This window comes from Euprymna scolopes, chromosome 28, assembly GCF_053919585.1.
Source record: "Euprymna scolopes isolate OS-2025 chromosome 28, ASM5391958v1, whole genome shotgun sequence".
In the NCBI taxonomy this organism is placed as follows: domain Eukaryota; kingdom Metazoa; phylum Mollusca; class Cephalopoda; order Sepiida; family Sepiolidae; genus Euprymna; species Euprymna scolopes.
Window position 1 is genome coordinate 66,955,457 of NC_136509.1, and position 12,550 is coordinate 66,968,006.

The following is a 12,550-nucleotide window of genomic DNA, read 5'->3' on the forward strand; positions in this document are numbered from 1 at the left end:
AATAGACTGCTCATTTTAAATTTAGTAACAACTGGCACAATGCTTTGAGAATTTTCTTCTTAAAAAAATATATATATATATTCAAAAGAAGCTGTTTGTTATTTATGAGTGAAGAAAAAAATGTAGTTTAAATCCTAGGGATACTAAATAAATTCGCATATTGTAGACTTAGAACTGCTGGAAAACTTCAATACAAACGTGGACTTGACTTCTATAAATTAGTGAAATATAAATAGGGAACCTTTAAATCATGAAATCAAAAAGGGGATTCTCAGCTATCAGTGGATAATTATATTTTAAAAACAATATATGTGCCACTCTCCATTTGGGGGTACCAAATTGGTAAAAGGGATAATTATTCCCAACTCGCATTTAGGCAAAAATGCACTTACATATAAATAATTGAATTCATTCAAAAAGTATCGCGAATAAAAACAAAGAAAAATCGCGACATCCAGCAGTCATGTGAGATGGAACGGTGGTAGAGGTTTAGGCTTCTTTCCATGACGCCCCGATTTCGAATCTCACTAGATTCAGCCACTCTGATGAGTCGTAGATGACGAAACACGTGTCAGCGGATAATTATATTTTAAAAACAATATATATATATATAATATATATATATATATATATATATATATATATGAATATTCCAAGAGGAGATTCAAAACCAGTTGCAGAATAAATCTTGCTCGTATGCCAACACGAAAGGAAGGGAATTAATTTTGGCTTTTATATCAATTTTCATTAATAGTTACTGAGAGAATATTAGTAAGGCTTTACGCCAAATAGAAAATGTTTCATTCCATGCAGAGAACTCAACCAATGAGACGTATATTTGTTAAAGATTAAAGTACTAAAGTGTGGATCTTAACTAAACATCACAAAAGTTAACAGTAATGTCAGCTGAATTCAATTAGGTGAGATAGAATATTATTTTGCAAGTCACGTGATGTAGTTTCTGTTAGTTTCATAAGTGTTTATATAAATGAGATGAAAAAGTAGATTTTGTCAACAAAATCTGAGATCCAGGGTTTTACATTGTTAGTGATTTTTCAAAGTGGCGATTAGAAATAATAAAACGCTTATCTTTTGGTGATTGTGTTTTTTTTTTAACTGACAATCTATCAAAGTGCATTACTGAGTGAAAAATGTCTTTTCGGCCTTTTTTTTTTCTTTTTTAAATAAAACTATCAAAGTCAAATCATTTAAACAATAAAAGGTTTAAATAAAATATACAATAAAATATACTCTTTCAACAAAGGTTAAAAAAACACATGAAGAAATTCAAATATTTATACTTTCAAATCTAAACATAAAATTCAGTGCTTATTTAGAATTACACTTATTAAAAAAAAAAAAAAAAAAAAACGAAAAAGTACGTGGGTTTGACTAGTAACTTTTTTGCTAGTAAACGAAATTATTTAGTTGTCAAAAGTTAGCTAAAGAGAAATTTGTCCGTAGAGCCCTGAGGTCAAGTGAAACTTACCAAAACAACGATATATTATCCAACAAAAATCCAATACACTTGAAACTGTCAAAAAAACTAAACATATTATTTAATGAAAAATCTTTTTTAAATGCAATCTGAAGAACCAGCTTTTGTGTGTTTTCTTTTCAGCTATATATGCCTTGTGAAATAGTTTATAAAGTAAATCCCGAGGGATTAAGAAAGGAAGCGGATAAAAATTCATTAAGGAAAATTTGTTTCTGGAAGGTTTTAAACTTTAAATGAACTTTTGATGGTCCTTAATTAAACGATTAATTAAATATCCTTTGGGGGTTCAAGAAGATAAATAAGCAAAACTAGAACTAAATAAATGTATCTTACTGAAAATGCTTATTTGAAATGTTACAGCATTGAAAATATAAAATCTTAGTCATGATTTAAGATCTAAAACGATTTTTTTCTAACTGTTAGTATAAAAATTAAAAAAAAAAACATTTGTTTTTGCATTTTCATTTCAATTAAAAATATAAATTGATAATTTTTTTTTCAGATCAGTATTTTTCCCTCTATTGCTTTTTCAAACAGAAGTCTTAATACATTACCTTGAGCCCAGTTGATGCTAGTAACAACATCATGCCCGTGTCTCCCCTTCATGGCTGGGTTCAAATCTCCTGATCAGCTGTAATCGTGACACCCTGCACTGATGATTCTTGAAAGGATGAAACACTAGTGTGTGTAGATATTGAAATAATGATAGTAATAATTTTATATAATCATGTATTTTATTGTCATAGAATAACCACAGTGCTAAATTATTTGTGAAAATTTTTTTTTTATTTGAATAGATAATAAACTTTACTTTGATCCTCTATCGATACTTTAGGTTTTATGGAAATACTAGAAACTTTGTCTGCAGATGATGAAGATAGCAAAATAATGTTTATAGACAATCGTAAATTTTGCTATTTAGCATAGATTGAACAACTAAAAAGCCTGCATCAAAAGCCAAAAAGTAAACAAGATATAAAAAAAAAACAACTTTTCCTCTAATGAGATGGGCCATTTATTGATATCCATGGATTAAGAAAAAACTTTAAATTTTTGTATACCTTGTCGAATAATAAATTTGTTGTAAATTTTTTACTTTAATGAATTTAATTCAAAATTTTCATTTATATATATATATATATATATATATATATATATATATATATATATCCTATTATTAGTAATAGCAACAAAAAAAAAACAAAAAACAAAGTGCTCAATTATAGTACATGAGCAAGGAACCCAGCCATGAAGGGGAGACACGGGCATGATATCGTTACTAGCATCAACTGGGCTCAAGGTAATGTGTTAAGACGTCTGTTTGAAAAAGCAATAGAGGGAAAAATACTGATTAAAATTCCATGGTATGACATTCGGGTTTCATGAACTAGTTTAAACAACTAGCAGAATAATGAGTCTCAAAATACAGCTGACCCACAACAAGCCTTTGTATCCGGTTTCTGCTTGTAATTCAGATGCTCAACTATGAGAACATTAACTTTTCACCTATGGACCACGTTACTGCAGGAATATTTCTCTACTGGCTAGAACATCGTCGTTTTCAAGTTCATTGTCAATAGATATTTGTTGAGTTGTCATGCGAATTAATCATTGTTCTCAATTCTTTTATAGTACCATTATCCGATGAAAAATATCACTAACACTTATCCTTAAGTGGCTCTTGGCCTTGGTAGATGGCAAAGCATTACTATAAAAAAAATTAAAATTATATAAGTATATAAAATGATAAAGAAACAGCTTTCTTTCATTCACCATAGAATTTTCATCAAGTAAAATTAAACTAGATAAAACATGGGACAATAATTTTATTCTCGTTCAGAATAAACTATTTGAGAATATGGTGTAGTTTAGTTTACAAACAAACACCATATCTTTTTTATATAATAAGATAATGTCCAATCAGAAAATGTTAAGCAATTTAAACAATGAAAATTTGGAGAGTATCGTCCTATTGGATAGTCTTCAATCAGGATGACTGCTCTCTGAAAGGAAAAGAACATATCATTTCTTTTAGAGGCCGTCTCGTTTTGAGAGCAGCCATTTTTAAAGCGATGAAGAACTCTTCTTTTACCGACTCTAAAAAGTTCATCTCTCTCAACGCAACTTCTAATAAACGTGTCTGTGGTTGAGAACAAAACAAAACGAGATCACCGATTTTACGATATCATGTTATTTTTTTAGCAAGATAGCATCATCTCTTTGGGCGAAACTCCTATATTTACTTTGGTGATGTGAAGATTAGTAAATGTTTGTACAACTTTGTTCTTTACGCGCAAATCCACTTAATAAGAGAATGCATACGTGATTAAATATATTTAACACATTCACACGTATTGGTTACATTTGTTAGATGCTTGTACCCTAGTTGGATTGCATAATAAAGTCAGTTTAAAGTTGACGTAAGAGTGGTCCAAATGAGAAAACGGATGGAAAGAAAATAATGGCATTAAGTTTCTTTTTATTTGTTTCCACAGCAGTCACACTTACATCAGAACTAAAATTTAAGATGTTATCGCTACACGCAATTATTTGTGAAAAGTAGACATTTTTAGTTATGGAAAAGCCTTATGACTAATCTTACACGTTTATCCAGCTCTCTTGAACAGTAACCCTGTCTAATAATACTAAATCAAAAGTTCTGATGTTTCAGAGCTTTTGATAAGAGGATTGATAATTTGGATTGTTCACACTACTGTTCTCATCTGCTATTATCACAATATTTCGATCAGTGTCACTGCTGCATGTGCATATTGTTGAACTCGGGAATCTTTATGCAATTTTGAATGTATTTAAACTACAGGTATAGCTTGCTCTCATTACATCAGGTATGACCAAGTAGAAGTATTTGGTAATTGTATTTTTAGTATTTATGTGATTAAAATATATAAAAACTTTAGGGAAACAAAGATTTATTAACTCAACCTTACTATAATTATAGGTTAGGGCTTTCCTTAATTAAAGGAAAGATTTAATGTTCCTGATTAAGTGATTTGAGGTTATTTTAAACAGATCTTAAAACATTTTTTAAAAATATGCTATTTTTATAAAAATAAAAGCTTTAAACTTTTATTAAATGTTAATTAGTTTTTTTTTGTTTTTAGTTTGTGTCTGAAATATATAAAAAAAGAAAGGACACTGAGCAGAACAAAGTAATTTTTCAAAGGTAAGTCTTTTATATGCTTCCCTTTTGTTGCATGCATTTTGCTTATATATATATATGTGTGTGTGTGTGTGTGTGTGTGTGTGTGTGTGTGTGTGTGTGTGTCCAGGCGATTATGATACTTTCTTGTTGACCTAGGCTACCTCCCACTTCACAAAGAAGGAGCTAATGCCTAGTTGGATGGTCTCGTGCTGACAACAAATACTACACTACCCCTCCAAAAGAAGGAGGTAATGCCTTGGAGGATGGCTTAATGAGGAAAATACAGCTACTACACAATGCCACTAGTATAGATTTGGCTTCAGATGACAAATCTCTTAGTAATATAAATCAGTTGTTTGATTTATAAACTAGTCTAAAAGACGCACAAAGAGTGGCTTTTAGTCTTGACCCTTGTTGTTATTTAAGCATCACGTTTTATATTCTTAACTTTTATTACACCCAGCATCTTCATATAATATTATTAAGATTTCCTCAGATTTCCAGCACTTTCTACCTCTTTTGATAACCATTACAAATCATTCTCGCAACAGTCGTTTACCTCTCACTGATATTGCCTGTTGGTTTTCTATAGAATTTTAGTGACAATATGCCTCTCCAAGATTCCAATCATCTTCACATGTTGTGTTTTGATTTATCTATCTAACTGTGTATTGCCGAATCGTGTGTTATCTAACTGTGTGTTATCTAACTATGTATTGCTGAATCGTGTGTTATGTAACTGTGTATTGCCGAATCGTGTATTATGTAACTTTGTATTGCCGAATCGTGTGTTATCTGTATTGTCGAACCGTGTGTTATCTGTGTGTTATCTCACTGTGTATTGCCGAATTGTGTGTTATCTCGCTGTGTATTACCGAATCATGTCTTATCTCACTGTGTATTGCCGAACCGTGTGTTATCTAACTGTTATCTGTGTATTGCCGAATCATGTGTTATCTGTGTAATGCCGAATCATGTGTTATCTGTGTAATGCCGAATCATGTGTTATCTGTGTAATGCCGAATCGTGTGTCATCTGTGTTATTTAACTGTGTATTACCGAACCGTGTGTTATCTGTTTACTTAACAAACTATTGTCCTCTGATCTTTTAATGTCTATTTACTTGATGGCCTGTGACTCGTCTAATGGTCATGGGTGCATGTATGTCAACATGCAATATGCATACACATAACGACATGCCTGTCTGCTCCTGGCTGCTTCTATCTTTTGATCACTGCCTGGGGGAGTTCGCCAACATCTTGGGGAGCTGGAGCTGGGTATAACAAGCAAGACACACAAGATGTTCTTTAGATATTGGTTTATTGCACTTTTAAGCATTTTGTCTTCTGCAGCATGGAGTAAAATCGATGATCTCGGATTTGTAGCATTTATCTGCATCCATTTGGAGACTGTTGCTCCCTTATGGGGAGTCTTGTTTAGACCATCTTGCCTCCTCGGCTTCTCGGACCCAACTCAACTAAACTTCTTCAAACTGGAACCCCTGACACGTCACATCCGATCCCCACTCGCATAGTTCCAGTGCAACTTACCAGCCACCCAGTTTGATACATGTCATAACATGACCATTTGACCCTTTCTACACCTGCATGCCTGCATGCTTGGTCAACTTATTGTTTGCCACAATTCAATCTCTGTTATTTACTCTGATAGATACATAAGATTATTAGATTACCTATTAGATAACAGATAGACAAACGTATAGATAAACAGATGACACAATTAAATGCTTCTACCCAGCGTTGCCTGGCTGATACCTAACACACACCCCTTCCATAGGAATGCAGATGCTCATCTCTCTCTCTCTCTCTCTTTAATTTTCTATCCATCTTGACCTTGCACAACTATTTTGTGAGATAATAACCTAGCCTGCATTTTTTTTCTGAATATGATGGAGGTCTAGATTATGTCAGTTTCAGTTCCTTGAATTTGTATAGTATTCTTTCAGTCTTTTTTTTTTTTCCATTTCAACTTACCCATGGTTCATCGACATTACCTGATTATTTCAGTTGGTTTCACTACTCAAGGATTTTTCTTGATATTTCAGCTGATTATTATTATTATTATTATTATTATTATTATTATTATTATTAATAATAATAATAGTAGTAATTAAAGTATGATTTTGATCTCTGACATAGATGATATCTCATAGGTGCTTCATGCCAAATTTTTAATTCTTACCAATAGTTTTGGAGCCTAAAAGTACTTGTTTTGAACAAAGTAGTTGTAAATAGTGGTATCAATCTTGATTTGACTATAAAATTGTTCATTTCACAGGCATCCTTTCAGGGGGTATCCATTGTTTCTATATAGCTGAAAGAGGCCAATCAAAAGACTGCAATGATATCTTTGTCGATGAACCATAAAATTATATTCATGATTTATAATCATAAATTCATGTTTCACTTAATTCAGTTGGCCTATGCCAAGTTAGTGGCGACGACACTCCTCCTCCTTTGTTATCCACTAAAATATATATAAATAGGAAAAAATGATAATTTGAAAAAAATGAAGAATATGAAAGTTTGGACAAGGGGAAGTCAACACTGCCTCAGAATGGTCTTCTGTCATTTCCTTGATGATGGATTAATTTTTTATCTCATTGAATTACTTAGTCACTATGATTAGATTGTCATTGATACTTCGCTTTTTCACCCCCCCCTCCATCACCTCTTTACCCACCCCCACCTCAGCTCTTTCTTGCTATTCTTTTTCAGATTTGGCATCTATTCTCATATTCTTGACAAAAAAGAAAAAAAGAACTTTTCATTTTGTAGCCAAACTACTCCCCCCTACTTTTCACTGTGATGTTCCAAATTATTTCTACATTTCCTGTTAGAAATAGACTTGATGTTGGTGTTTGTTTTGTAAATTTCGTACATCCATCTCTCCTTTTCTCTACCTCTCCCATCCCTCTTCTCCCTTCTTTCTCTTTCCACTCCTTCCCTCTCTTTCTCTCACTCTTCCTGTTTCTCTCTTTCTCTCACCCTCATCTTCTTTTACTTTCTCTTTTTCTGGCTGTCTTCTCTCTCTCTCCCTATCTCGATTTCTTTATCCCACTTTTCCCTTCATTTTCTACCTTTTTTCCCAAACTCTCTGCCTACTTTTGTTACTCTCTCTTGCTCTCACACACTCAGTTTTTCATCCCTTCTCCTGTTTTTCCATCCTTTTCCCATTTTTTTTTTATCGTTTTCTCTTCCTTTCTGTCTCTATCTTTTTCTATCAACCTTTTTCTTTCTGTCATTCACTTTCTCTCCCTCTTTTTCACTCGCTTTCTCTGACGTCATTCACGCTCTCTCTCTCTCTCCCTCTATCACTAACAATATCTTTCTCTTTTTCTCGCATTCTATCTCACTCACTCTCACTCTTTCTAAATCTTTCTAACTTCCATTTCTCTTTCTTTTCTCTTCTTTCCATTCTTTTATTTTCAAACTTCATCTTTTTTTGCTTCCATTCTCTTTTCTTTCATCTCAACCTAATTCCCATTTTCTTTAATTTTTGTCTTTTTCCAACAAATATTCTTTTCAAAAAATAAATTCAGCTTTATTTCTATTTTATTGACATTTTATCTATCCACTGCAAGAATACTACTAACTAAATTTCCTGTGTTAGGGTGTGTCAGCAAGGAGAGGGGGTGCGGCTTTAAAAATAACTCCCTATCCAACTTATATTCTGTTTATAAATAAGGAATCAAGTATTGACCTTTAATTATTATTACTTTCAAACATATGGTACTATCATGCTCTATTTTTGATGATTTACCTTTTTCTGCATTGAAGGCCAAAATATGCCTTTCAAAATATTGTGTATTACCTCTTTAAGCTTATATGGAATCCGTTCAATTTGTAGAATTGTGTTGCAAAAATGTTGTGTTGCCTTGATTAAAAGCTTGGCTTCCATTCTCAAATGTTCGTAATAAATATTGTTAACACATAGGCTTTTGATCATTTTATGGTTTCTTATTGTGTTTTTTGTTTCGCTTGTTAATATTGGATGAAGTCCTTCAGGTGCAGCGTTGTCTACATCAAAATCATTTTGTTCTTATCTTCATACAATCTTTTAGAAGTAAAATTCCATAAAAAAAAGAGAGATTTTATAATTGGTGATTTTAATTAGAAAATTGATCAACAGATTTGCACAATCAAATATGCAATTAAAATCATCGATTATATATTTCCAGGATCAGTTTGATAAGGATAACAAAGTATTTCACAAAGTCAGAGTACACTGTTATGTCATAATAGACCGTCTTATTTTCTCATAACTCTCTCTCTTTTCTCTTTCGATTCTTTCTCTCTCCTCCTTTCCTTCTCTTTTTATGATGCCATAATCAACCCCTTGTCTCTTTGTGATATCATAATCGACATTTTTCTCTTTCCCCAACTCTCTTCCTCTCCTCTTTCTACCCACTCTCTCTCCTCTTTCCTCTCTTTTTTTTTGTGATGTCATAATGGACCTTCTCCTGCCCAACTCTCACACTCTATCTTCTCTCTTGTTTACTTTCTCTTATTTCTCTCTTTACATTATTCTATTTCTCTCATCATTGTGAAATGTGCATCGTGACAAGCAAACAAACAAGAAAATATCATCACAATTGTCTTAGTAGTTTATAGATTTGCTATCTCCTCATCACACTTGCAGTACAACATGACGTGGAGTTTATTCTTAATTCTTATATGCCATGTGTTTGTCGAATGACAACATTAGAAAATTGTTGGATTTTCTTTGCCAGTTGCACAGGTAATTAAAGACAACAAGGTGTTTTTTCTGTCTTCTTATCCAGACTTTTTGCCAATATAATCATAATTATTATATATAATAATTATTATATACTAGCCGGACGCGTTAACCAGCTTAGCATGCCCCCCCCCCCCCTGCATAAAAATATTAAAGTACGGCTGTTGTTGTTGCTCAACCCCCAACCTCCTCATGTTTAGAACGGCTTTCAGAATAGACACCCCATTTTGTGAGTGGGGGGGGGGGTCAAAAAATTTGCCTGAAATGTAACGTTGATAATCGCAGTCAGGATTTCCGCAAGCAAATACTTTGAACAAACAACAAAATTTGGTGGTTGCAGGGTCGTTTGGCTTGTGCGTACTAATCTGGCGGGCAGGGTATGGTTCAAGGTATGGTATTTTGTTTGCAAGACTGGAGTTTAGGGGGTAAAATACTTTCGAACCCTTTATCACTTAAAAGGAACTAAATTCCTGTAGTCACTTGTACGTCACCATGTAAACGGTATTTCAGTTTTAAATAAGCAGAAAAAAGAAACCATATAAACAGAACGTTTTCTTTAAATAATAAACAATTATTATTCATTTAAAACAATACATACATACTTTTGTTTATATTATAAACAATATCAATAGACCACCATGCGCAAACATTTTTCAGTATATATACCCTCCAAAAATACAATTGAGGGAAATTAGTTAAAAGCAATTGATTTTGGTTTCTGACCTATTTGCATACAAAAATAAAAACAAAACATATAATAATACCGTGTGAGCCATAAAAAGATTTTTTTTAATTTAAGCAACCCACTAAAAAAAAAAATGTAAATAGCAGTGACTACCTGTGCGAGTGCCAAAAAAAATTAAAAAAATGAATCTGAGTAGGCAGGCTCAAACATGTAACACTAAGAGGAAAAGGAGGTGCAAAAAACGGAAATTCTTTAGTCGACTGGCCTATGTCGAATTTACGACGTTACGACCCTCAAAATAACGCATTTAAAGATTTGCATTTAGTTGTACAAATATCCTAAAACCATGCAATCACTAAAAGGGACTCATTCGGTCAACACCAGTATCTCGCTTCATGTAAACAGAAGTTTATCTACTGTAAAATTAAACCAACATTTTATTTTTATTATTCAATGTTTTTAAATTTAAATTATAAAACAAAACACATTTAAATTTTAATTGTAAAATTTCATACTGCATTATTTTTTTAGAGCAATATCTCCTGTAAAAGTAAACCACATTTTATTTTTATCAATCAATGTTTAATTTTAAATTTTAAAATAAAACGCATGGACAGTTTAAAAACTTCCAAATCATGCAAAATCCGTGTCTTAATTGTAGCAATCATTTATTTTTTTATGTTTTTTATTTAGCATATAAAGAAAGAAATTTAGTCAGTTGTACTTTAAGAAAAAAAAAAAGAAAGATTTATGTAGATATTTGAAAAGGAAGAAGAAATCAAACGTTTTAAACAGTTTAAAGGCTTCCAAATTACACAAAAACCGGGTCTCGATTTTAATAATCATGTAATCAGTTGTTTAAAATTTTTTAATCAGTGAAAAAGAAAGAATGTTAATCAATCGTAATTTAAAAAAAGAAAAGAAAGGTTTATCTAGCTTTTAGAAAAAGAAGAAATAATGGCTATCAGCATGTGATGATGTGATGGAAAACCATATGTATGTTGCATGTAAACACAAAAGATATAGCATGCTAGCGTAGCTGTATATACAGTATATATTATGTAAAAATGTAAGCATACTTGCATTATGAACATGTTTCGATGTGTTGACATGTTTGTAATTGGGGTATTTTATTCAAAAAGATTACCTCTTTATAGAGAGAAGCCATGTTTGTAAATCTCTGGAGTGTTCGTTTTGTAAGAGGATCTACATTCTGGGATGAACGAATAGTCAATGCTCAGCCAATGAGATTTGGTGGAATGTGAGAAGGGAGAAATCATTATCTTTGGAATCGGGAAAAGGAAAGATTATGTTATGTATATAAGTATATGAACCAGATAATAAGGATGCAACCTCATATCTGACCAAAATGCAGAATACCTCCCAGTGTTGTCTGGGAGCGATAGAAGTACTTTTTATTTAGAAAAATAGCAACTACTTCTACTATAGATGGTTGTGACTGATGATGTTGCTCCTAGGATATAATGTAGGATTTTAATATAACGATGTAAGATGGCGTTTAAAATTTACCTAATATAGTGGCTAATGATCTAGACGTAATAAATTTGTATGAGGCATCTGTTGGAGCAAACTTAGTGTACTTTGGTCCAGAGGAGAATTTCTGCAATCAAATTATTATATATGGAGATAATAAATATTAAATATAATCAATATAATAATAATAATTATTATTATTATTAAATGTAATAAATATTAAATATAATCAACTAGCATGACCCGTGTACTGGCGTTGCTCAGTGGAAGTATTTCCACACCTGTAAAAAAAAAATAAAATAAAAAATAAACTACAGTTGTTAGTGGGAGCCTCTTCTGACCCAGTAAAATAGTGGACACTGGCGCCCATGGTCAAAATAAATGTACTGTGTCGAAGTAACAACGTTTGCAAAGTGAAAAATACAAAAAGTAAATGGTGGGGACAGCATTGTTCAGGTCCACCAATACATTTTTTAAAAAATTATTTTGTAATCTGAAAATTATGTGCGTTTTAAAGGTTCTGAAAGGGTAAACATGTCCAGTAGCTGACCCTAATCGGGTTGCCAGACTTTACTAAATATTTGAAGCCAAATCTTCCAGGAAAAAGGCCAAAAAGGCCAGATTGATAACTATAGCCAAATTTTCACAAACCAAAAAGCCAAAATGAAAAAAGAGTGTGTGCGTAAATATATAAACAATTATGTATTTTAAACATCATTATTGTTATTGTTATTTTTTGTGTTCTTGTATAGATTGTTTATGCATTATATATATATATATTGAAGATTTTAATTTCCAGATAATCACGTCTTATTTATTAAGATTTGTTCCAAAAAAAAATTTTTTAAATTACTGAAGTTTATTAAAAGAAATGTATTGCAGAAATAAAATTGTTGGCAAAAAAACAAGCTTATTTTATTTCGTTTAGTAAACATCTGTATTTCTTTATTTT

The 12,550-nt window shown here is 31.9% G+C and overlaps 1 protein-coding gene across 1 annotated transcript in view; it reads left to right on the plus strand.

Annotated features, from left to right (window-relative positions):
- The window catches only part of LOC145249688 (uncharacterized), a 796,056-nt gene that overhangs the window by 389,180 nt on the left and 394,326 nt on the right, over positions 1 to 12,550 (plus strand). Inside the window, exon 3 of the mRNA XM_080111486.1 lies at positions 4,621 to 4,682. Coding sequence (XP_079967612.1) covers positions 4,621 to 4,682 — 62 coding nt within the window. The remainder of the gene's footprint in view (positions 1 to 4,620; positions 4,683 to 12,550) is intronic.